Genomic DNA, 20,402 nt, shown 5'->3' with positions numbered 1-20,402 from the left:
TACTCCCTGGTAACGATCGAAGCTCACTTGCGTCTGCCCTTGCTGACTTGCTGATTCGGAGGAACCCCCATCTTTGGGGACTTTCTCTCCGAACTTTGAGCAATCTACTGGCCCCATGATCTACGATATCATCACCGTACAGCAGGCGGACCTTTTGGTTGCTGATTATCGTGACACCTTTGCTGCAAAGTTCCCTTATGTGATTATACCGGAGGGTGTAACGGCACTCGCCCTTATACAAACAAGCCCAATGCTCCTATTGGCTATCCTCGCAGCATCTTCGTGGAGGATGCGAGACAAGCAAGATCATCTCAATCAAGTATTTCTCAAGACACTCGGTACTAAGCTGGTCCTAGAAGGTGACCGAGATATGGACCTACTGAGGGGGTTAATGGTGTACCTTAATTGGTCAGCACGCACTCCTTGTAAATCACTCTACATCTGCATACTGAAGTGCTTCTCTTTAGGATCCACTTGCACACGACACCGAAAACCCAACAAGCCTATCGTCTTGCGTCCATTGCAGCATCAATAGCGGTCGAGTTTGGTATTACTCAGCGGCCTGGAAAGAACAAACACCAGCAGTTGAATGTCGAGACATTTAATGAAAGACCAAAGGGATTGTCGGCAGTTGATACGGAACTTTGGGACCCCGATGCTAGGCGGGCCTACTTAGGCTGCTATCAAATGACTACCTGGTTAGTAGACGAATATTGCCGAGCTCACCCTGCTGACCTAGATACAAAGGTATTCTATAATGACTCGAAAGTCAAGTCCGTTAATCTACAACGATTATCTATACACATGCGCCCAGTCTCTCGCTACCGCTAAAGAAACGCCCTCGGATCTAGACCTTGTCTTCCATCTCGAGGTTGCTCGCGAGGCAGAGAAAGCATATACCTTCTTCAACTACACCGACATCCAGCAGACTCAGTTCATGGGGGAGCAGCAGATACAGGTCTATCTGAATGCGTTCGCCGTCAAAATGCACGACTGGCGACTCCGCTTCCCATCTTCACTTACCCAAGATCGTTAGTAAAACATTGAAAACGTGCTCGGCAGTGATAATCTAGCTAACCACCCATCAGCATGTCAGCGAATCTGGCCCTGGCTTTTAGAAGCGTTCGTCCGGGAGTTGTGCCTGTCGGGGATGACGCGAAGTACCGACTTCTCCATGGCTCGGGTCCGCATTCTTATGGACGCGCTTACAAGCACAAAGGGCTATTTCGATGCATTCTTGGCCATTCCTCAGGAAAGTATTCCAAGTCTACCCTCAACACATTGGGCTCTCTTGGGGTACTCCATCCTCCTCACAGCTTCAATATCTTTGTCGATACAGACCCAAGGATGGACCATTGAATCCGCGCGCTCAATCATAAAACTGGATACATATATCGATGCCATCTCACTTCGAGTGAAAGACCTCTCCCTGGAGATGGGGTCATCGGAGCATCTACGGAACTGGTATGGCGACGCACTCGCGGGCTGGGAAGCGATCAAGATGCGTTATCTCGCCGCATGCCACGAATCACTATCGGAAACAGATTCGTACCAGCAATCAGCTCCCTCACAAGTCTCACATGGCGCAGTGGAGCAGAGTGATGGGCATGGTCCTCAGAGTGGTCTTTTAACACATCTTCAGGGAGAATCTAGTCATAGGGAAATGGCTGAGAATTCTATTAGACCCAGTACCGGACTTGACACATTTGACTTTAGTGCAGATACTGGGCTGTGGATTATACCAGATTTTAATTATTTATAGCCTGAAAGCGGCAGACTATAAGTATCAGTATTATCTTTAGGACATGCTTAATGGGTATTCGCTATTGACCAAAATAATAAGTTTTGTATACAAAGACGTTTTATCTGGTGAATATGAGCTCCTTGTTGTAACCTCAATTGCAAGTAACACATTTATCTCTCCATGTACACATCTCATGGCATGATCAGGCAGCAATATGCACCTTCAAAGTGCAAGACTGTTATGATTGGTCTTACATGCATACAGCTTTCTGCAGGAATCTACATAAAGAGTAGTAAAAGCCCCTCATTTCAGCCTCCGGTCAAATCTTCTCATCATCTTTTCAACAGAATGTCGCGCCATAATTCATCCATCGTCTATCCCAGTGTCCCTCCAGCTGAAGAAGACCCGAGGGCTCGTATCAATGTCATGATTGACATCTTCAACGCTGGGCTTTCATCTCGCGCGGGCGGCAAGCTTGATAGAGGCTTGTATCATGAGATCTTCACGGCATACAAGCTCGTCCAGGATTATAAGATCATGCATGGCAACCAGATCTCGAGACCTCTCACTGATGCGGAGAAACGAGAGGGTCTGAATGGGAGCTCGCAAATGATCACTGTTCCCTTGCAGGGTAATAAGTACCGAGAGCTGGACATGGTCTACGACGAAGACGGAACTACCTTCATCGTTGAGGCCAAAAACACTAAGACTGTTGATCACAGTCAGCTCCAGCCAAACATCCAACTGGCGCAGCAAATCAAAGGAGCCTTGGTGTACGCGATCGGCGAGAAGGATGGTCAGGAGCGAGCTCTCAATGAAGCTTACAAAAAGCTCAAAGATCAACACCAGTCGAGCAGTACTGGGACCTTCCCTCATCTCCATGTCTTACGAATTCCAGACAAAGTCTCGAACATCATGTCGGACAACAAGCCGATGAGTCTACTCTCGCTTTCATCTACGTTTCAGGTTTCTCAGTTCAACATTGCCGAGGTCACAGGGGAGTTCGATCACGAAGAACGCGGGTTTTCGCTGTTTAGATAAACTGGGGCATGATTTAGCAGCCCGCGTGTTATTCGAAGTTTGAAATGTGAGGGATAATAAGAAATACAATCATAAATTTCACCATCGTCGTCTAGATGCATACGGAAGTTCAATTATGGGAGAGGAGAACTACTCCCATGACGCTTCTTTGCCTTCTTTGGAAGCAAGTTCCACCCTGATCTCAGAGAACGACCAACTGCTTCACCAAGCTCTCTTAACTTGCTCAACAGTGTATAGGCGCTGTTTCGTTGTCCCACGAACCACGCGACGCCTATCACCAAAGCGTAGGTAAGGATAGGCATGATAATGAAGCTGTTACGAAAGGCTGCAGGCACTGGAACAATATCAGTGCCCTCTGCCGGGTTGTTCAAGAACGGCAACGCCCAGAAAGTCTTCTTTGTTAGCTGTTATACTTGGGGCCAGGGGAGATGTCGCTTACCGCTAAGAAGCTGATTGGTGTGAAAAGAACCGTCACCACGGTAAAGACATAGATTGCCTGGTTTAGCGCCATAGCTTTGGTTGATTCTCGAAGAGACGTGGCGTTGAATGGCTATGTGAAGGGGATTAGCTGGTAGCTCAAGTGTATCGCTTGATTTGAACCTACACCATCCCGAAGACTGTTGATCTCCTCTTTTTTATCCCGAACCCGATATTGGACAGTGTTGGCATGAATTTCCACGAATTCCATCGCTATATCTAAAAACCCCCTCGAATCTACCATTATTGGGCTTTTCGACATGTCTTGGAAAGTTGAGCGAGCCTCATCCAACCACTCGTCAATGATCCTGAGTATTTGAAGGGCAACAAAATAGTCCCTGGAGCGGTTAAAAGAACTATCAAACATAAGTTCCTCCACTCTTTTCACGTTGTCCAAATCTCCTAGCTGTCAAGCGTATCAGAAGGGCTTTTGCGTTTCAGTAGCAGGGGGCATCATCCGACTCACCTTGATATAGACAAGCTCATCTATAATATCGAGTGTCTTCCCCCAAGCGTCCATACATAGTTTAAAAATCCTGCAGACTTCGTGAAGATAGTGCGCAATCGGCAGTGCATCACTAGCTTCAATCCTGTAATCATAACGGTCCAATAGCTTTCCAAAGTCAAATCCCGCATCGGGTTTGTATGTATTTGGACTTGTGTCTTCATCTGTAAAGGCAAATATGCTGAAGATTTCCGGTGCCTCTTTCAGTCTTCGGAAGGTTATTCTGACTCGTTTTTCCTGTAGGCAGGTCTTTTTTAATTCTTGTTGAACTGTCACAGTTTGTCTCTTGCTAGTCCGGTAGATTGTGCCAAGATCTTTGCTTTCGAGCGTTGGGTTAAAGTAGCGGATTTGCCAATGCATAATATCTTGTGAATCATGGTCGGTTGGCGTGCCGCACTTGCTGGCAAAGTCCGTCGAAAGGATTGGTTCTGAGTGCCAGACATCCAACAAAGCAGCAATACCGCGAGGTATACTGAAGGGTTCCTCGGAGCCTAAAGCACAGGTAAGAAGGGGTTTGGAGAAGTATTGGGTTCCCTTCCGGAACGTATTAGATGCACAGTAACTGATCAAGGTTAGCTAGCATGAACTGCATAGAAAGCAACCCGGCTACCACGTAAACCTGTCTTTACTTACACAATTTTCCCTCTTATCCTAATGCTCATAGGACTATATTGATTATCAGGCTCGACAGGTATGTCCTAGATTAATTAGTGCTTATGAATTGATGACAAATGGCGAACGCACAACATGATGTCGGTCTCTGGCTTCGTCGCACCAGTCACGCCAGTATCTCTCATATCTATCATCTCCCATCTGCACAACTAGTGAGCCAGGATTATCATTACTGACTCTGCGGCCGTTGGTCTCGATTATGTATCCATTGACCCCTTTCAGGTCCGGATTCGGATTCAGGTCGTTTCCAGCGGCGGCATCATCGTTCCAACCAGGTGTTCCCATTGTTTAGGTATTTGCTCTCGTCTCAAGCCCAATATCCGCTATGTGCTTTTTTGTTCAGTGACCGTTTTGGGATGTTTGTGACATCGATTGTCCTCAGCTTCGTATCCGTACGAGCAAGTGAGCTTGAATGGCCACGGGTAAGGTAGGACTTCTCGAGTTATTTCCAAGCAGCCTTGAAAAGATGATCTGATCCACCTACAGAATTGCAATACGCGTTCGGAGGGGGGTTTTTCTCTTTATATGGGGGCGTTCTAAGCGCCAATGGAACAATCCGGCCCTCAGCTCATGCATGTTCCAAGGTAATTCAACCAATCACTTCAAATCAGGTGGGCTACCTGACATGAGCCTGGCTTGGCCTCAATTATAACTGGTACAACGCATCAGTTAGCTGCTTCTGAACGTGGCATGTCGCTTCTATTCCAGTACTGGCTCTAAAGGTTCTACAGACCCGTGCTTGTAATTCCGGGGGTCTCAAGCAAGTGATAAAATTAATTAAAATGGCATGGAAAGTTCCTATCAATTTCCTAAAGATATTATTCGGACAGTTATATCTGCAGCTCCTGCAACGCCCCAACCAACACCTTAGTAATATTCCTCGACATCTCCGATTTCTTCCCCAGACACCAAAGCGCTCTAATACAATACTCCGCCCTCCTCAAACTATCCTGAAAATCTTCACTATCATCATGCCCCAACAAATCCCCCTCATGCTGCTGGAAATCATCCGCCATGTCCAAATGAAACAAACACGCTTTCGTAAATCCCCTAATAAGAATAACAGTCCAAGGTTCCGTCAACAACGGCCCTTCACTAACTGCAAAATGGTAATCTGGAAGTTGCGCGGCATTTATACCAGCTTCTTGGAATAGGCGCGGTGTAGTTACTTGTGCGAGGTCGGCGAGTTCAATTGCGCTGGCTTTGCGGATTCGTGCTGCGACGTTGCCGCTAAGTCGCTTTTGACGGGCTTGGTCAAGGCCGTAGTTGTTCTTGTCGATGAATTCGAGGACGTCTGCGAGCATAAGGGCGCCGAGATGCCATGGGACTGCGATGCAGAAGAACCAACTTCTGATCCGTGGTGGAACTGTGTCGTAATGTCTGATGAGATCTCGGAAGAAGGCACCGTGCGTCATGTTCCAGTACCGGTATAGGAGGGTGGTTTGTTGGATGATCTCTTCAATAGCTTGAGGACACTCTCGTTTTCGCAAAGCATTCTGAAGGTATGACAAGTGTCGATAGATCAGGATCTTGACAGGTGCTGACTTGGCAACCATTTGCATAGCATCGTCATATGAGCATGGCCACCTTGTTCCGACTGTTGGCTTGGCTGCATCATCTTGGATGAAGAGTTCCATTTCCCATCGCTGACTTCCTCTTCTGCTCTTCTGAGCCGCTCGCATACTGTCTGCGAGTATTTGCTCTGCATCTTCATGTTGACAGTCTTCATCGGCCAACGCAACTGGCCGTTCATTCATTGATGAAGAGACTGTATCAAACATGACAGCGAGCCAGTAAAGTAATCCAATGGTCCGTCTGTTCTCCTCGGTTAATCGCCGAGGAGAATATTTCTTGCTAGTCTCTGTGAAGCCAGATTCACTAGCTTCAAACCTGAACTTGAGTGCGTGAATCTTCCTCGTGGCTCGCTCCAAGTAAATATGAGGACCTTCTTGCGACATGATCTCGATAATCTCCGGCATCGCATTCTCTTTGATGCCTTTACCACTTTTTCCTTTTTTGGATCCAAAGGACTTTTGTTGGTACTCGTCACTGGCCCAAGGCTTTTGTGTTAGACCAAAGATGAGTTCAGCGTATATGACACGATATGACTCGACATCAACGACGTCCTGAAGTGCCCTCTTTGCTTGCTCCCATACTGACTGCTGTAAACTTTCCTCAAACTCTTGATTCAGAGCGTCAGCTAGGTCATCCGCTTCAGTGGTAAAGTCATTCCCCCCCATGGAGAACCGTTCTTGTCGACGGTTGCCTTGCGCCCATTGGGTTGTGAAAGCCATTATGACTAGGTCTAGTACCCGAGATGCTGCTTGACTTTCGGACCTTGTCAGGTCGATCAACCTCGCCGACTGAGCGGCTCGATCTAGTTCCACAACGCGACGATACATCCTATTCGACCAAGCGGCGCCCCATTCTGGCGGAAGATTCGGTTTCTGTCTGGAAGGTCCTGGAGTTGCACCTAGCTTGGGTTCTGGTGGTGGACTAGTGCGAGCGACAACTTGCAACTTGTAAGGGCAGTTTTCTTCAGCTAGCCAGCAAGCAAGGTTGTTCTCCAGGACATCATGATATATCTGAAGGAGACTTTCGGTGATCATGTATCGGTTTGAGGTTTGCATGATAAGAGAGTCGCTGGTAAATGGCGATGGTGAGAAGTTGGGATAGCCAGACCAGTCATTCGAAGGCAAACGGGCTCTACGCTTCACCTGAATAGCCTTTTGTCCATAGGCCGGAGTTTCCGTGGATGATAATGTCTCGAGAGGCGCAGAGTTGATGTCTGAGAAGTCCAAGTCCCAGAGATTGTTGATGTCAAAGTCTTGTGAGCCTGAATAAGATGTCGCGTTGTCCAGGGCGTCGGTTGCTGCATGTGAAGTTTGCTTTGTGAGTTCAGGCAGCGATTCATCAATACCATCCTGCGCTACTGCATGCGAAGCACTGTCTGGACTAGAGAAGCTCATTGCAAGGCTTTGAGCGTCGAGGGTTGTATCCATGGAGAGAAAGGAAGGGATATCTGTGTTGGTGAAGGGGTTGTTCCAGGATAGACCTTGCCCTGGTGTAGAGTCCTGAATCATTTGCAGCATGTTCGCTGCGGTGATGTCGCAATACTTTGCGGTGAGTGAAGGAGCAGTAGTGGTAGCGGGAGACTCGTTACGCTTCCTCTTGCTCTGAGAACTATCAGAGGTACTGGTGATGCTTGACCCGGTCTCACTAACTCGAGACCTTGAACGAGTCTTTCCCCACTGTGGGTTCAGACTGCAAACTTTCTTGGTTCTGATACAGTACGAGCAGAACTTGAGTCCAGGTTCCGATCCTCCATCTAACAAAGCGACATGGTCAATGCCTGGTGGGTAGTATGCATGGCTAGAACTTACAGATTTGCGACCCAGAAGTGGGCGACGTTGCATCAGGCGAAACTGCCGGCTTCTCATTGCGAATATACCCATCGCACGCCTTCTTACTCTTCCTGCAATGCTCACAAGAGTGATTTTGCCTCCTAACTTTCGGCTCCGACATGCTGCACCAGAGACCAGACGTTTCCTACCAGGATAATAAAAGAGGGTCTAACAAGGCTAGAGTTCCAGCAGCTTGGGTGAATATAGTGCGAGAAGAGAGTCAGTGGGGAAAAGAATAGAGGAAAGAAACAAGATGAGAGAAACTGGTCCATAGATATTCAGGGCCGTTCCACCGACCTGCCCTCTTTCCCCGCACGGCGCTAGCCCGTTTACGAGTCAACGACATCGTTAGTGGAAGCCTCTGCAATTGGTGTGAGTGTTATTGGTTAGTTGGGAGGTTTAGTGGATTGGATGTTCCCCAGTCCTTGCGGGGAATGGGATGGGGGTGGATCACGCAAACAAACTGTCGGAACTGATACCGCTTGTCCGTGGACAGCATATGAGAATGATGGTGACTATACAGTGCAACTATTATCTATTCAACAAGAGGAGAATCGTAGCATTGAACTCAATTCTGATCCTCGAGGGTTGACTTGCATTACTACGCTGGCTCGAATGGTGAGACGGTCATGTAACATCTGGTAAACCTTGTCGAGTATTTACGGTATCAATTAAATGAGAAGCAAGCTTTATCCTTGGCCACTATTTACTGCCTGATGTATTCCAGCAGTTGTGTTTTATACGCTTTAAACTAATGCTAATACCTCTTTCCAATTTTGACCTTTCCATTCTTGCTCAGGATTCAGCATGCTACAAGTAAACATAATCCAGCCAGAGAGCCACCGCGTAACCACCGTGCTATCTATAAACCAACAGACCCCTAGACCTTCTCCTCCTCGGAGTGGTTGTCCTTCTTGACCTTGGTGGCTCCAGGGATTCTGGAAGAGAGATCACCAAGAGGGAGAGTATACGGGAAGTCGACCGACAGGAGGATGTGGCTCAAAAAGATGTACCAGCCCAACAGCGATACCACGAAAAGGATCGCAGCACCAGCGTGTTGATATGTGAGTGATTTAGCAGTCTCACCAGTGGCAGCAGCGAAGAACGAGGCGGACAGGCAGCCGACTGTAGTGAAAGATTGTCAGCCATAGACGCATAACAGGAGTGTCGGGGAGCTTACAGCAAGGAACCAAGATAACCAGGATAGTAAACAACACTACATTTGTGCGGATACTAGCGACGGCGAAGACGGCACAGAGAATGCCCATTGAGATTAGGAAGAACGAGAATGTCGCGTAGAACTCGCCCTCCTTCAAACCGTCCGCAACAACGCCAGTTTTGGAGTAGAGACCGTAAGCGTTATAGTCTGGGACAATGGTTGAACCAAAAGTGAACCAGAAACCGCCGAAGAGACCGAACAGGACCGAAGGGAAGGTGTTTCCTAGAATCTTTTGCTTGTTAGAAGACTGTTTTGTAGAAATCGCTCGAGGGATGAGGGGACTGTACCCATTCGCCAATGCTGCCGAGAAGCATGAGAAGACCGCCGAACCAGAAGTACGCGCCGCTATGAATTGATTAGATCAAGGATGAGTTAATAAGGACAGTAATACTTACACGTTTGCACCAGCTCCAAAGCCTCCTGAACCTCGCCATCCAAGCAACGCCATAGAAGCTGGAGTCGTGCAGAGCAAGAATCCTCCCAGCGCTAATCATCGCGTCAGTAAAACACAAATCGCCAAGTATAATCGCATCTTACCCAAAGGCGTCGGATTTCCCAGCTTCTGCCGCAAATCCCCCTTGACTCGACTATGAGGCGCCAAGTACAGCTGCTCAAACATCTCAGGAGACATCGAGATACTCCCCGTGGTATGGGCCCTCTCCAGATGATCAGCGCCCTGCTCGGTGGTGTACGTCTTGATAGGTGAGGTAGACATGTTGATCGGTGGTAAAATACTGGAGAAATGTGTGGGTAAAAACAGTGGAGTGAAGAGAGGAAGAGAGAAGATGGCACGACCCAGAATATGTACTCCAGAGGATTGTCTCCACGATGGCAATCTGGGGAAGCTGGGGTTGGAGATTAGGGCGAAGCTCCCTTGCCCCGGGGATCATGTACCTGAGACCAAGACGTGTACCTGTTATGATTCACGTTCCCGGACATAAGACATGTACATTACAGAGTAAAAAGTACTTACCGGTAGTCGGTTCCCGTGTCAAGCTTCGACAGGAGGCTCTGTCACGGAAGCCACGGAAAAGCCACGTTCTGAATCAAGTCTAGACGAGGGGACTTGTGTGAAGCTCAACAGTTTCGGCACCGGGGTGTGTCAGGGTGCGCTATGCCCACTGTAGCGAACTGCATGATCGGCTGCGGTGCTGGTCCCTGCCTGCGTGGTAGTATTGGGTAGAGATCTAATTCTAGACGCGCCGGATTTGATCCCCGTGGGGGGAGATGCAACCCCACGGGGAAAGTTTGTTGTTTACGCAGAGGCTTGGGCTTGAGTTAACGCTGGGAGAAAACCACATGGCGGTATGGAAGGGGAGGAGTTAGGTTTGTGTCAGTGCAGTGCATATGCCGTGTGAAATGCTACGTGGTATGGGCATGGATGCTGTGATACGAAATTGCCCTCCTCGTCGTCTTCTTCCTACATCTCACACTTATCCCAATCTATATCGTTGGCATCTTTTCAGCGTCTCTAGGTCAGTATCCTGCCTGTTGGTTTTGTTACTGATCTACACATTAAGGTTTCTAGCTCAAAGAATATCCCATGGAGCAAGAAATTCGAAGTAAAGTCGGAGCCGACTCCGTGAATTCAGGGACTAGCTTGATAGGGCAAGGCTCGTGCAGATCAGCATGGTGGGCAGGGTTCATGAGTCGGCTCCGCACTACAGCTGCCGACTGAGAAAACGTGCGGGGTAGAATGCGTGGACGACAAGACAGGACAAGTCTGGGGAAATACGGATACGGTCTTCTCCACTTACTGTCAACAATCGTTATTCACTGACCGTTGAAGCTTCTGGAAATGAAAGGCCGACGGCGTCACGGTATATTTGACATCGAGATCGTCAGGTTGGATGACGAGATTGCGGTTCGGGATAATGGAGATCGGGCATCACTGTCAAAAGTACCAACTGATGCAAGATTGTCGGGACATCAAATTAATCTATCGATCGGATGGCATTATACGTTGCTGATCCGCAGTGTATCACAAGGCAATTCGAGTCGGAGACATCACTGTTGGGAGAATCCGTGGATGTATTGTGTCGGCAGCGAGGATGATCAAGCGAGCAACTAACCTCCCTGATGGACCAGGTTCTCGGGACTGTAGCATCACGAGCGATAGTCGTCTTCTTATTGTGTTATTTCTTTCGAATGGTAATCACAGTCCCTTCTTCCGATGCAGGCTGGATGAGTTCGTAGTCATCCGACATCATAACACTTACCCTAGGCTGAATGAGTTGGTCTCCAAAGGGTTCCGAATTGTAGCATGTTCTCCCTCTTTGTTGTTGATGGCTCAATGGATAGAGTCTTTGTTGCCCGTCCTGGCTGAGTTCTCCCTCTTGAGTAACTAGTAAAAGTAAGAAGGAGGTGTATTACTGTCTCGGGTCACAGTACAACCCTTCTTGATGGCCAAGACCAAGCTTCATATTTGATAAGCAATATGTAAGCATCTATTACCTGTCTTAAACTCTCACAAATCTATGCTTTTGCTAAAGAGTCATAGTACAAATCAATCTGCGTCTTTGGCACATTCTTCCCTTTATGCTCAAGTATCGTTTTGACGGCCTTGACAAGAGTTTGTTCCAAACTGGTGAACCCCTCCAACTTCCCCATCTTCTTCAAAACATCAGCACTCCTCTTATTATCCACCTCTCCTGCATCCACCGCTGACTCTTTGACATCCTGCAGCAAAACCTTGCCCGGAAACCGTCGATGAAGTATCTCGAGAATCACAGTCCAAGAATATCTCCCACCGAAAGCAAGAAGTCGCTCGTTGTTAACATCGTCGAGTGTCAATGCCGCCAAGTGCAGCAGTGCTGTATCCTCGACATCGACGTACCACTGCGATGGTAGAATAGACGGCGCATCGGGATATCCTTTCACCACAGCGTCGATGACGGCGGCTGAGCTGCGGTAGCTCATATTCTCGGGGGATATGGCGATACCGAAGTTCACATTGGGGACAACCGTGTTGAAAGAAAACGATGGCTTATGCTCGCGCACCCACGCAAACGCGGCTTGTTCGCCACGGGCTTTGGCAGCTCCATACAGGATAATGCCATGCCATCTCGGGTTCCCTTGACCATCCCACGGCTCTGACGTCTGGTCAATTGCCTCGGTGTTCCATGTCGTTGCATCGATCTTGTACGGTTCGCCGGTCGTTGGAAGCGCGCACGCAGCTAGTGATGAGGTGATAACAACACTCTTGACGCTGGGGACTTTTACCGCAGATTCAAGAAGGGACAGGTTCGAATTAATGGTATCGTCTATGACTCCTTGGTTCTGCGGGTTCATGTCCATGTTCATAGCCATATGGGCCACGCCATCTACACCTTGGAGTGCCTTGTCGAAGGCACCGGGTATCGAGATGTCAGGAACCTCGACGAGCTCGAAATTGGATCCGAAGAATGTCTTCATCCAGACATTTGCTGTGATGGAGCGAACGGTACCGCGGACGCGATAGCCACGCTGGAGAAAGACTTGCACAGCGACGCTAGCTATGTAGCCATTAGCGCCTGTTATGAGGATCAGACCTCCAGGTGGGACAGAAGACATCGCGGGAGATGTTGCTGCTGCGTAAAAGCGGGTGATGGTGACTCAAAGTTGATGATAACATGTTGAACAACCATATAGCAGAGGGAATCTTATATAGAGATGTAATCATTCTTCCAAGAAGCATAGGAATAGCCTCATCAAATAGCCCGAGTCTTACATGCACTAACATTCCATCGTTATCTCGCATCCCCAAACAAGTCTAGCCCCCTTCGCATTCTCAATTAGGAAAACGAGTCTCCACTCTGACTCCCTCGTCTAATGAGAAGCAGTAAAGTCAAGCCCCCCTTCACAGACTCTTCCTCTCTCTCGTTCTCCCAAAACATATCGCACAATGACATCCCCGCGCTTTTCCAATACCATCCTCGTTCCAGGAACGAGCGGCCAATCCCCCTCAATACAGACATTCGGGGCGTTGGACCAGCCAAGGAAGAAGCGACCCCATCGGAAGAGTCGGAAGGGTTGCGATGCCTGCAAGCGCAGGAAAGTAAAGGTATGACTACCCTTGGCATTTTGTGGTAGGGTTGAGTTAACGGCGTGTAGTGTGATGAGAAAGTACCGTGTGCGAATTGTTTACACCGGAATGAGCAGTGCTTTCAACCGCGTTATATCTCTGTTGCTATTCCTGTCGTGGCTAAGACGATCGACCCGGTTCCGTGGATCAATCTCATGCATCTGGAGCTGTTTCATCACTGGGATAAAGAGACCCGGCCGACCCTTGCATTTCCGCAGATCTGGCCTATCGTCATGCAGCAAGCCTTCCATGTAAGTCTACAAGCCGAGAATGATCATACATTCACTAACTTACAATAGGAAGATTTCGTCATGTCGGCCATCCTCTGTACTTCAGCAATGCAATTGTCTTCCCTCTGTCCCCACGAGAGTAGATACAAAGATGCATCAGAGCATCTGATGGCCAAAGCCGTCCAATTGTTTCGCAAAAATTTGTCCCGCCCACTCAATAAGCAGAACTGCGAGGCTCTCATGGGAACAGCCCTCCTCGTCAACTACGTCTCATGGTTCGACCTCGACTTCCTCCACGGCCAGACCAAACTGGACCTTTCTAAAGATCAATTATTCTTCCTGACCCCCGGAATCATCGAACTCTGGTTTCGATCAATGCCCATCTTCATTGACCAGGGAAGTATCTTCGCCGACGTCGCGCGGCATTCTCCGAGGTTTCATATCGAACAAGCTCTTGTTTCTTGGGGACATGATCCAGAGCGTTTTGTTAGCTTGTTTATGGAGATCTGGGATGATCCTCGATATCAAGGGGATACTTTCCCCGCGACGAGTGATGAGCCGACATCGTGCGCATGGCGACTTCTTCTTGGGATGGAGAATCAGATACCGCATCCTTCGCCCAAGTCTCCTCCAGCAGAAGAACCGTGTGAGGAGGATACACATAACCAGTCACTCACACATCTCAAAGAAGTTATCACCGATGTCACTGATAAGTTCACTTCCCCCAATCACCCCGCTGCTTCCATGGTTCTATCCTCCCAATCCGACCGCGCAGTCTTCGAAACCCTCATCCAGCGTGTATCGCCTCTTCTATGCTGCGCATCACTCGCTCGCGACCTGATACCCTTTGACATGACTTCTATAAGCAACGACATCGAGGAGCTGTTCTTTGGAGTTCCGGTTCTTTGTTCTGGGCCGATTGCACGGTGGATTTGTGACGGAGATTCAAGGATTCTCTTGTTGCTCTGTCATTTTTACCGTGCTGCGCAAATTCTCCTGTCGAAGACGAGAAATTGGTGGGGGTATACGAGAAGTTGTGTTATGGAGCGTTTAATGATGAATGAACTGAGGTCAAGAGGGCTTCATGTCGACTTTTATTTTTGATGGTGGATCCAAAAGAGGCTGATTTGAGGTACTTATCACACTGGGAAAGAAGGGAAGAGAAAGGTTGAAGTAGCTTGAAGTTTCACTATAGACCTCTCGGCTGGAGTTAGAGATATGTGTCGCTATCGTTGTAGACAGGTTCTCGTACAGTTGAAAGCTGAACACCAAAGACCCCCAAGTGCCGATAATCCAACCAATGATGGTTCCCTGTAACACTGAATCCATATCAGATCAACTTGAGAATCCAGAGCTGGTCAGTTCGAAGATCGTTCAGAGATCCGTGCGATCCAACGATACGAGTACTTGGAAGATACCTTCGTCAGCCAACCTTTCTACTTGTTCGAACGAAGGACTACTCACCCGTACTGAGCGCTGCCGCCTTGGAGGGTAACAAAGGTTCCAGCCGGGATGTTCTCAATCCTATAACTTTCGTTAGTACATCAAGACTCTCTTGTTAGGCTGACATACTTCACGATAGTCCCATGAGCAGGGAAGTATCCAACCGGCCGAATGCACCAAAGCTGATGCCCGCCGAAACCGCTGTACTGCCAACCAACAATCTGAGTACCGTCAGAAGTACCTCCATTGTACAGATCCATGGCACCTATTAAAGATTCAGTATCACATCCTCCCAGAAGGTCAGTAGAGGTACTTACGCCCAGAAGCCCTGATGTTCTGAAGTCTAAACTGGGGCTGATCATCCGGACCGTGTTGGTACTTGACGCACTTCCACTGCTGGTTCTCGTTCAAATGGGCTTGCCATCCGATGCAGGGAGTGCCGTCGGGCGGGTTGGTGAAGCCTAGTCTCGTATTAGAGGGAGAATCATAGTGTGATGAAGGGCGTACCATCTTTGAGATCGATAGCGGTGCCGGTTGCGAAGTTGACGAAGGCGACGGTCTTGCCTTCGAGGTCATGAGCGTTGATCATAGACATGTTGATGGTTCTTTTGGTGATTGATGGAAGTAGTGTATTGTTGGTGTGATGAGTTGCGTTCGCTAGTACACAGGAGAGGCGCAACAGACGGCATTTATACTATTACCCAGTGGTTTCAGATGATATAGGAGCATCTTCATGATTCAGCTGAACAACGTTGATCATTCCTTCCCTAGTACTTCAGCTATCCATTTGCAAAACTGGTGAAAACTCGGTGAAGCTTGAGCGCTATAGCCCTGTCGAATGAGAGACTTGATCCGCTGGTTGCAACAAAACTGAGGCCTTCCAATATCTGCAACTAGGAACAGTACGTCGGCAATGCAAGTGCCACTCTCATAGAATTGGTCAACAGAATATGCTCAGCTCACAGCTGTGCAGCCCTATTCCTAAAGCACACTCATGGTAGTATCAACGCTCGGACACTGACGAAATCTCACTGCATGACGGCACGGCTCAGCTAGCCACAATTACATAGACCCCGCTCAACATCACTTGCACGATCCAACAGTTACGGTACATTCTATTACGTATAGAAATGCCAGCAGCTCCATATTGCTTTTCGTAGCATATCGCTCTAAGTCACATTCCCCAGTCTCAGCTTACGCAACAACGCCACGTCGAACAATAATACTGATGAGATAATCGTAACTCTCCCTTGAACACATCCCCTATCTTCGATGACTAGTCTACCCCTCCCAAAGAAACTCCTGCTTGATACCCGGTATTAAAGGCCTCAGCGCCATACCATAATCCCCTCCATTCGGTGTCCTCATGAGCGTATGAATGTGAAACTTGGCAGGTTCCTCATTATTCAAGAAAACACCCGAATGGTGATCAAACTCAAATATCACAACTGGACTCTGGATCCGATAGTAAAACGGATCATTGTCACCATACCCTCCGATCCAGCACCAGTATGTCTCATGGAACCACTTCTTCAACAATTCCACACGCAGCTTTCTGGCTTTGTCGGGTAAGTAAAGGAAGAATTCATTTGCGATGCCGAGGATGTAATCCTGCTGCTCAGTTGACATGTCCGAAACAAGAATTCCTTCGTATGGAACGATTCGGTTATCGCGGTAAGCACCGCAGAGATGGCGTTGATCATCATGGTTCCATCGTCCATGAGGCATAGCAGGATCTTTCATAAGTTTATACACTTGCGATGCCTTTTGCTTCTCTGGTGAAAGACTCTGCATGAGACGCAATCCAAGACTCTCCTCTCTGTCCAAGATCCGTGTACCCTTGTAAGGGCCATCGTCGATGAGATTAGGCTCCGCGCCCGTGAACCACGGCGACACCACAATCTGAGTCTTGTACAAAAAGATATTCAGACACAGATGATGTCCGTAGAATGAATACCCCCAAGGCCGAGTTGTCGATGGTTCACCGAAAAGAACAAAATTGTAGGAGAACTCGTTCATGATGGCGGGTGTCTCAACAAGTTCGCCTAGGAAATGGTTGACGCGCATGGCACCGAGGGCTTTTTGGTAACCTTCTGGCGAGAGCGTGAGTGCCAGAACTTTAAGTGTTTTTGACCTTAGGTCGTTTGAGAGTTCATCGAGACGGATGCCTTTGTCGCTGAGGAGAAACTCGGGGTTTGACCATGAGCGCCATTCAGGACTGTCGATGTGATAGCATGTTTTGAGCTTCTGGTCCTGGCTGAGGTTGGCGCAGAGGTTATTCGCGGCCTCGACGATGGTGTCGATGGGTATACCGTCATCTTGCAGCTCAAACAGGCCGTTCCTCACGACGCCTACATTTCGTTAGTCGATATCCATGACAATTCCATCAGCTCAGGAAATACTGTACCATCATTTGTGATGCCCTTGTAAGGCTCTTGAAACAAGTCACGCCAGTGCAAGTACAGTCCATGAAGCCAAGGCGGTTGACCCTCTCTCGTAAAAATCTCAGCATACTCATAGGAATCCTGCTTCTTCATATTCTGAAAGCGCGGCTGGTTTAGGTCGGGAAGATACTGGCGAAAAGCCCCATCAGAGCCCGATTGAGAAGTCATGATTGATGGTTGCTCACGTATCTCACTGTGTACAAAGCTGGAGGATGAATGTCTAGGTCAATTTGTAACAACGCGATTCCCTTAAAATCCAACGGATGTATCATACGTTTCTGGCTTTTGATATCCGTCTTTCTTACGACGACTAGTGGTTGTTGATTGGTGTGCGGCTTTTCCGTTGCATCACCAAATGCGGGGTTGGAGTGGGTGAGCGGGATATCCGGGGTCCGATACAGGAGGGGAGTTCGGCAGATAATAGCGGAGTTGGTCAGCGGCTTCGTTCGTCAGAGTAAATAATATTGCGAGTACAAAGTGATACCAAAAAGTGCACATCGAGTTGAGGATCAAGAGATAGTAGAGTATTCACGATGGCCTCTTCTGCATTCAAGCGTAAGTGGATCCTCACCAACTGCCAGGGCGGGCAGTTCTGTGCTAACGATGCCACAGGCCTTGTGCGCTTCGTTCCTAAATCAGCGCCCTCAAGCATCTTGATCGGAGAGCCTGTGCAAGCTTCTCTTGATGTGGGCTTGGCATCTCGCGAAGGTAAAGATATTGCTGTCAATGTCTTTTCAGGACGGTCTGTCTTGTCGCCTGGTTCTCGAACAGACCGCACGGAATCTGTTGAACGACTCTTGTCGCCCTTGGCGCAGGAGGAGGTTGGCACTATCCGATGTATCGGATTGAACGTAAGTACATTCATTCAATGTTGTGAGTGAGAGTGGTGACTGATTGTCTGTAGTACGTTCAGCATGCGAAGGAGGTCAAGATGGACATCCCTACAATTCCTACGCTGTTCCTGTAAGTCTGTCACCAGCTCATCACATCCACTATACTGATCTATCTTGCAGTAAGCCCAACACATCACTTGGCGATCCCTGGCCAGCTCCCACTCTCCTCCCCAGAATCACTCAAAACGACGGAAGTGGTGACTTCGAGTCTGAACTGGCTGTCGTGATTGGCAAAGCAGCCAAGAATGTGTCTGAGGAGGATGCCATGGACTACGTACTTGGCTTCACGGCAGCCAATGATGTCTCAAGCCGAGTCTCTCAACTAAACCAGTCGCAGTGGTGTTTCTCCAAGGGCTTTGATGGAGCTTGCCCTATCGGTAATGCCTGGTGCCTGGACGTGGCGATAAAAGGCTAATCAGCGATAGGGCCAACTTTGGTGTCGACCTCGGAGATTCCAGATCCTTCCAAGCTTCACATCCGGGGTCTGAAGAACGGCAAGGTCATGCAAGATTGCTCACTGGAGTATGTTCCACCATTTCCACCTCTTCCAAGAGCTTATTACCTAACATTAGCCAGCGATCTTATCTTCAGTGTTCCCAAACTGGTCAGCTTCCTATCACAAGGAACAACCCTTCCTGCAGGCACCGTCATCATCACTGGTACACCAGCTGGCGTAGGCATGGGTAGAAACCCCAAGGAGACTCTTTCCCATGGCGATGAGTTCAGAGTTGAGATCCTGCCACATATCGGGACATTGGTCAACACCTTTGAGAACGAGTAGCTAGACAATGTATGATAGATACTTATAAAAATACAAATCTTATATGTTATCCAAAATTTGCAAAAAAAGATGAGTGGTGTAGTAGGCTTTTTTGTTGTTTTTTGTGTCTTGTGGTTTCGCGCTTTCTCGTTCTCTCTCGCCCCCTTTCCTTTCCCATTTTCCTTTTTTTCTCTTTTTTTCTTTTTTTCTTTCTTTTGATACTGTTATCACTGTTCTTTCTGATTACTGTTATCTCTATTCATTCTATAGTGAATGTATCGTTGTATTGCGGGAAAGATATCACAGTTATCCTGTTCTTTCCCGCAGTGGTCGTCTGTCGTGGTCGGGAATTGTAGCGATGGACTCTCGCTTTTTGAGTTCGGGAACTCGAGGCTCGTGGTTTGTTGCTCGTGCCTACTACACCACTCGTGATTTGATTGTACTGGTAATACAGAGTTTTTGGTACATAAGGGTCTGTTTCGTGCTCGGTGTTAGGCATCTGTGAGGTGGACACGTGCCTGGGGATATTGCCAAAGTTTGTTTGAGATGGATGAGTCAGTTCAGCTACTCGAGGGCACGCGACCAGCCAGCTCTGTCGGCGAGCCCTTAGGCTACAGAGCGGCTCTGCTACGAAGGTCAAAAATGGGACACAATGTTCATAGAGACACCAGCACACAACGGGTGTCAGAGGATCCATCGCCATTCCTTGGACCATTTCTGCATTGCATTAGCGTGGCAAAATGTCCAAGGTGTGAGCTGAATACATTAATCTCAGTTGAGGTATATGGCTGATTGCCCATGTAAGCACGCAGAACTTGGTATTACATTTGTCTGAGCACTTCATCTTGGAGTTATAGCAATCCGGCAGGCCCCTGGCAGCTGAGACTGATATGCATCGAGCTTTGGTTGCTCACCTCAAGAACGAGCAGGGAACTATAGATCATGAACAGTATGAGGCAAAAAGATATATGTGTTATTATATTTAAATAGCAAAAAGTGAAGAGTGGTGTAGTAGGTTGACTGGGAAGTTTTTCCCATGCTAGTGTCTCAATTGCCGTTATCTCTGCTCTTTTTATAGGGAGAGACGCTGTTATCACTGCTCTTTCAGAGGGGGATAGGGCATTAGACTGCTGTTTGTCTCTGCTCTTCCACCGGAGGGCTGCTGTTGTCTCTGCTCTTTTTGTGATTAGAGGGAGGGAGTTGAACAGGTGGACGCCAGGATTTTGGGTACGGATCTCGCAATCCGGTGGAGGGCAGTACCTACTACACCACTCTGGTTTTGATTGTGCTACTGATACAGAGCTTTTAGAATATAGCACTTCACACTGAGCGGTTTAGAGTTAGTCATCTGTGAGGGAGAAGCGTGGAGGGACGTGTCCGAGTTAATGGGGAATGGTAGGCAGCCACATTCGTGTGTGAGGCGCGTGATGTGAGCCATCAGCCAGGTAGCCACATTCACGCTGATATGCAATGTAGATTCAGTACACAAGATAATACGTCGAACACA

The 20,402-nt window shown here is 48.3% G+C and overlaps 9 protein-coding genes across 9 annotated transcripts; 4 read left to right on the top strand and 5 right to left on the bottom strand.

The window, feature by feature from the left end:
- Positions 1-757: 757 nt before the first annotated feature.
- Positions 758-1,762, top strand: FTJAE_9326 (c6 zinc finger domain protein; the record flags this gene model as incomplete). The annotated part of the gene is made up of 2 exons (XM_037356236.1): positions 758-1,031; positions 1,089-1,762. The coding sequence occupies 2 exons, from the start codon at positions 758-760 to the stop codon at positions 1,760-1,762; spliced, it is 948 nt and encodes a 315-aa protein (XP_037203578.1).
- A 330-nt stretch (positions 1,763-2,092) lies between these two features.
- Positions 2,093-2,785, top strand: FTJAE_9325 (uncharacterized protein; the record flags this gene model as incomplete). Its single annotated transcript, XM_037356235.1, has 1 exon — positions 2,093-2,785. The coding sequence occupies one exon, from the start codon at positions 2,093-2,095 to the stop codon at positions 2,783-2,785; it is 693 nt and encodes a 230-aa protein (XP_037203577.1).
- Positions 2,786-2,898: 113 nt separating this feature from the next.
- On the bottom strand, positions 2,899-7,879 carry FTJAE_9324 (regulatory alcR; the record flags this gene model as incomplete). The annotated part of the gene is made up of 7 exons (XM_037356234.1): positions 2,899-3,180; positions 3,225-3,335; positions 3,390-3,668; positions 3,729-4,329; positions 4,401-4,465; positions 4,512-4,580; positions 5,540-7,879. 7 exons carry the CDS (start codon positions 7,877-7,879, stop codon positions 2,899-2,901), a joined length of 3,747 nt encoding a protein of 1,248 aa, XP_037203576.1.
- Positions 7,880-8,723: 844 nt separating this feature from the next.
- Positions 8,724-9,777, bottom strand: FTJAE_9323 (GPR1; the record flags this gene model as incomplete). The annotated part of the gene is made up of 5 exons (XM_037356233.1): positions 8,724-8,968; positions 9,024-9,291; positions 9,350-9,407; positions 9,458-9,548; positions 9,600-9,777. The coding sequence occupies 5 exons, from the start codon at positions 9,775-9,777 to the stop codon at positions 8,724-8,726; spliced, it is 840 nt and encodes a 279-aa protein (XP_037203575.1).
- A 1,760-nt stretch (positions 9,778-11,537) lies between these two features.
- FTJAE_9322 (aldehyde reductase II) lies at positions 11,538-12,614 on the bottom strand (the record flags this gene model as incomplete). The annotated part of the gene is made up of 1 exon (XM_037356232.1): positions 11,538-12,614. The coding sequence occupies one exon, from the start codon at positions 12,612-12,614 to the stop codon at positions 11,538-11,540; it is 1,077 nt and encodes a 358-aa protein (XP_037203574.1).
- Positions 12,615-13,358: 744 nt separating this feature from the next.
- FTJAE_9321 (uncharacterized protein) lies at positions 13,359-14,419 on the top strand (the record flags this gene model as incomplete). Its single annotated transcript, XM_037356231.1, has 3 exons — positions 13,359-13,376; positions 13,425-14,255; positions 14,306-14,419. 3 exons carry the CDS (start codon positions 13,359-13,361, stop codon positions 14,417-14,419), a joined length of 963 nt encoding a protein of 320 aa, XP_037203573.1.
- A 396-nt stretch (positions 14,420-14,815) lies between these two features.
- On the bottom strand, positions 14,816-15,393 carry FTJAE_9320 (carbohydrate-binding module family 13; the record flags this gene model as incomplete). The annotated part of the gene is made up of 4 exons (XM_037356230.1): positions 14,816-14,879; positions 14,928-15,063; positions 15,116-15,259; positions 15,306-15,393. The coding sequence occupies 4 exons, from the start codon at positions 15,391-15,393 to the stop codon at positions 14,816-14,818; spliced, it is 432 nt and encodes a 143-aa protein (XP_037203572.1).
- Positions 15,394-16,079: 686 nt separating this feature from the next.
- On the bottom strand, positions 16,080-17,410 carry FTJAE_9319 (uncharacterized protein; the record flags this gene model as incomplete). The annotated part of the gene is made up of 2 exons (XM_037356228.1): positions 16,080-17,149; positions 17,206-17,410. The coding sequence occupies 2 exons, from the start codon at positions 17,408-17,410 to the stop codon at positions 16,080-16,082; spliced, it is 1,275 nt and encodes a 424-aa protein (XP_037203571.1).
- A 365-nt stretch (positions 17,411-17,775) lies between these two features.
- Positions 17,776-18,916, top strand: FTJAE_9318 (bifunctional 4-hydroxyphenylacetate degradation enzyme; the record flags this gene model as incomplete). The annotated part of the gene is made up of 5 exons (XM_037356227.1): positions 17,776-17,797; positions 17,855-18,093; positions 18,147-18,205; positions 18,256-18,512; positions 18,561-18,916. 5 exons carry the CDS (start codon positions 17,776-17,778, stop codon positions 18,914-18,916), a joined length of 933 nt encoding a protein of 310 aa, XP_037203570.1.
- Between the last annotated feature and the right edge of the window lie 1,486 nt (positions 18,917-20,402).

Source organism: Fusarium tjaetaba (genome assembly GCF_013396195.1).
Source record: "Fusarium tjaetaba strain NRRL 66243 chromosome Unknown NRRL66243_c0000212, whole genome shotgun sequence".
NCBI classification, from domain to species: domain Eukaryota; kingdom Fungi; phylum Ascomycota; class Sordariomycetes; order Hypocreales; family Nectriaceae; genus Fusarium; species Fusarium tjaetaba.
Note: the sequence above shows the minus strand (reverse complement) of the source record. Positions and strands in the feature narration are given on the sequence as shown.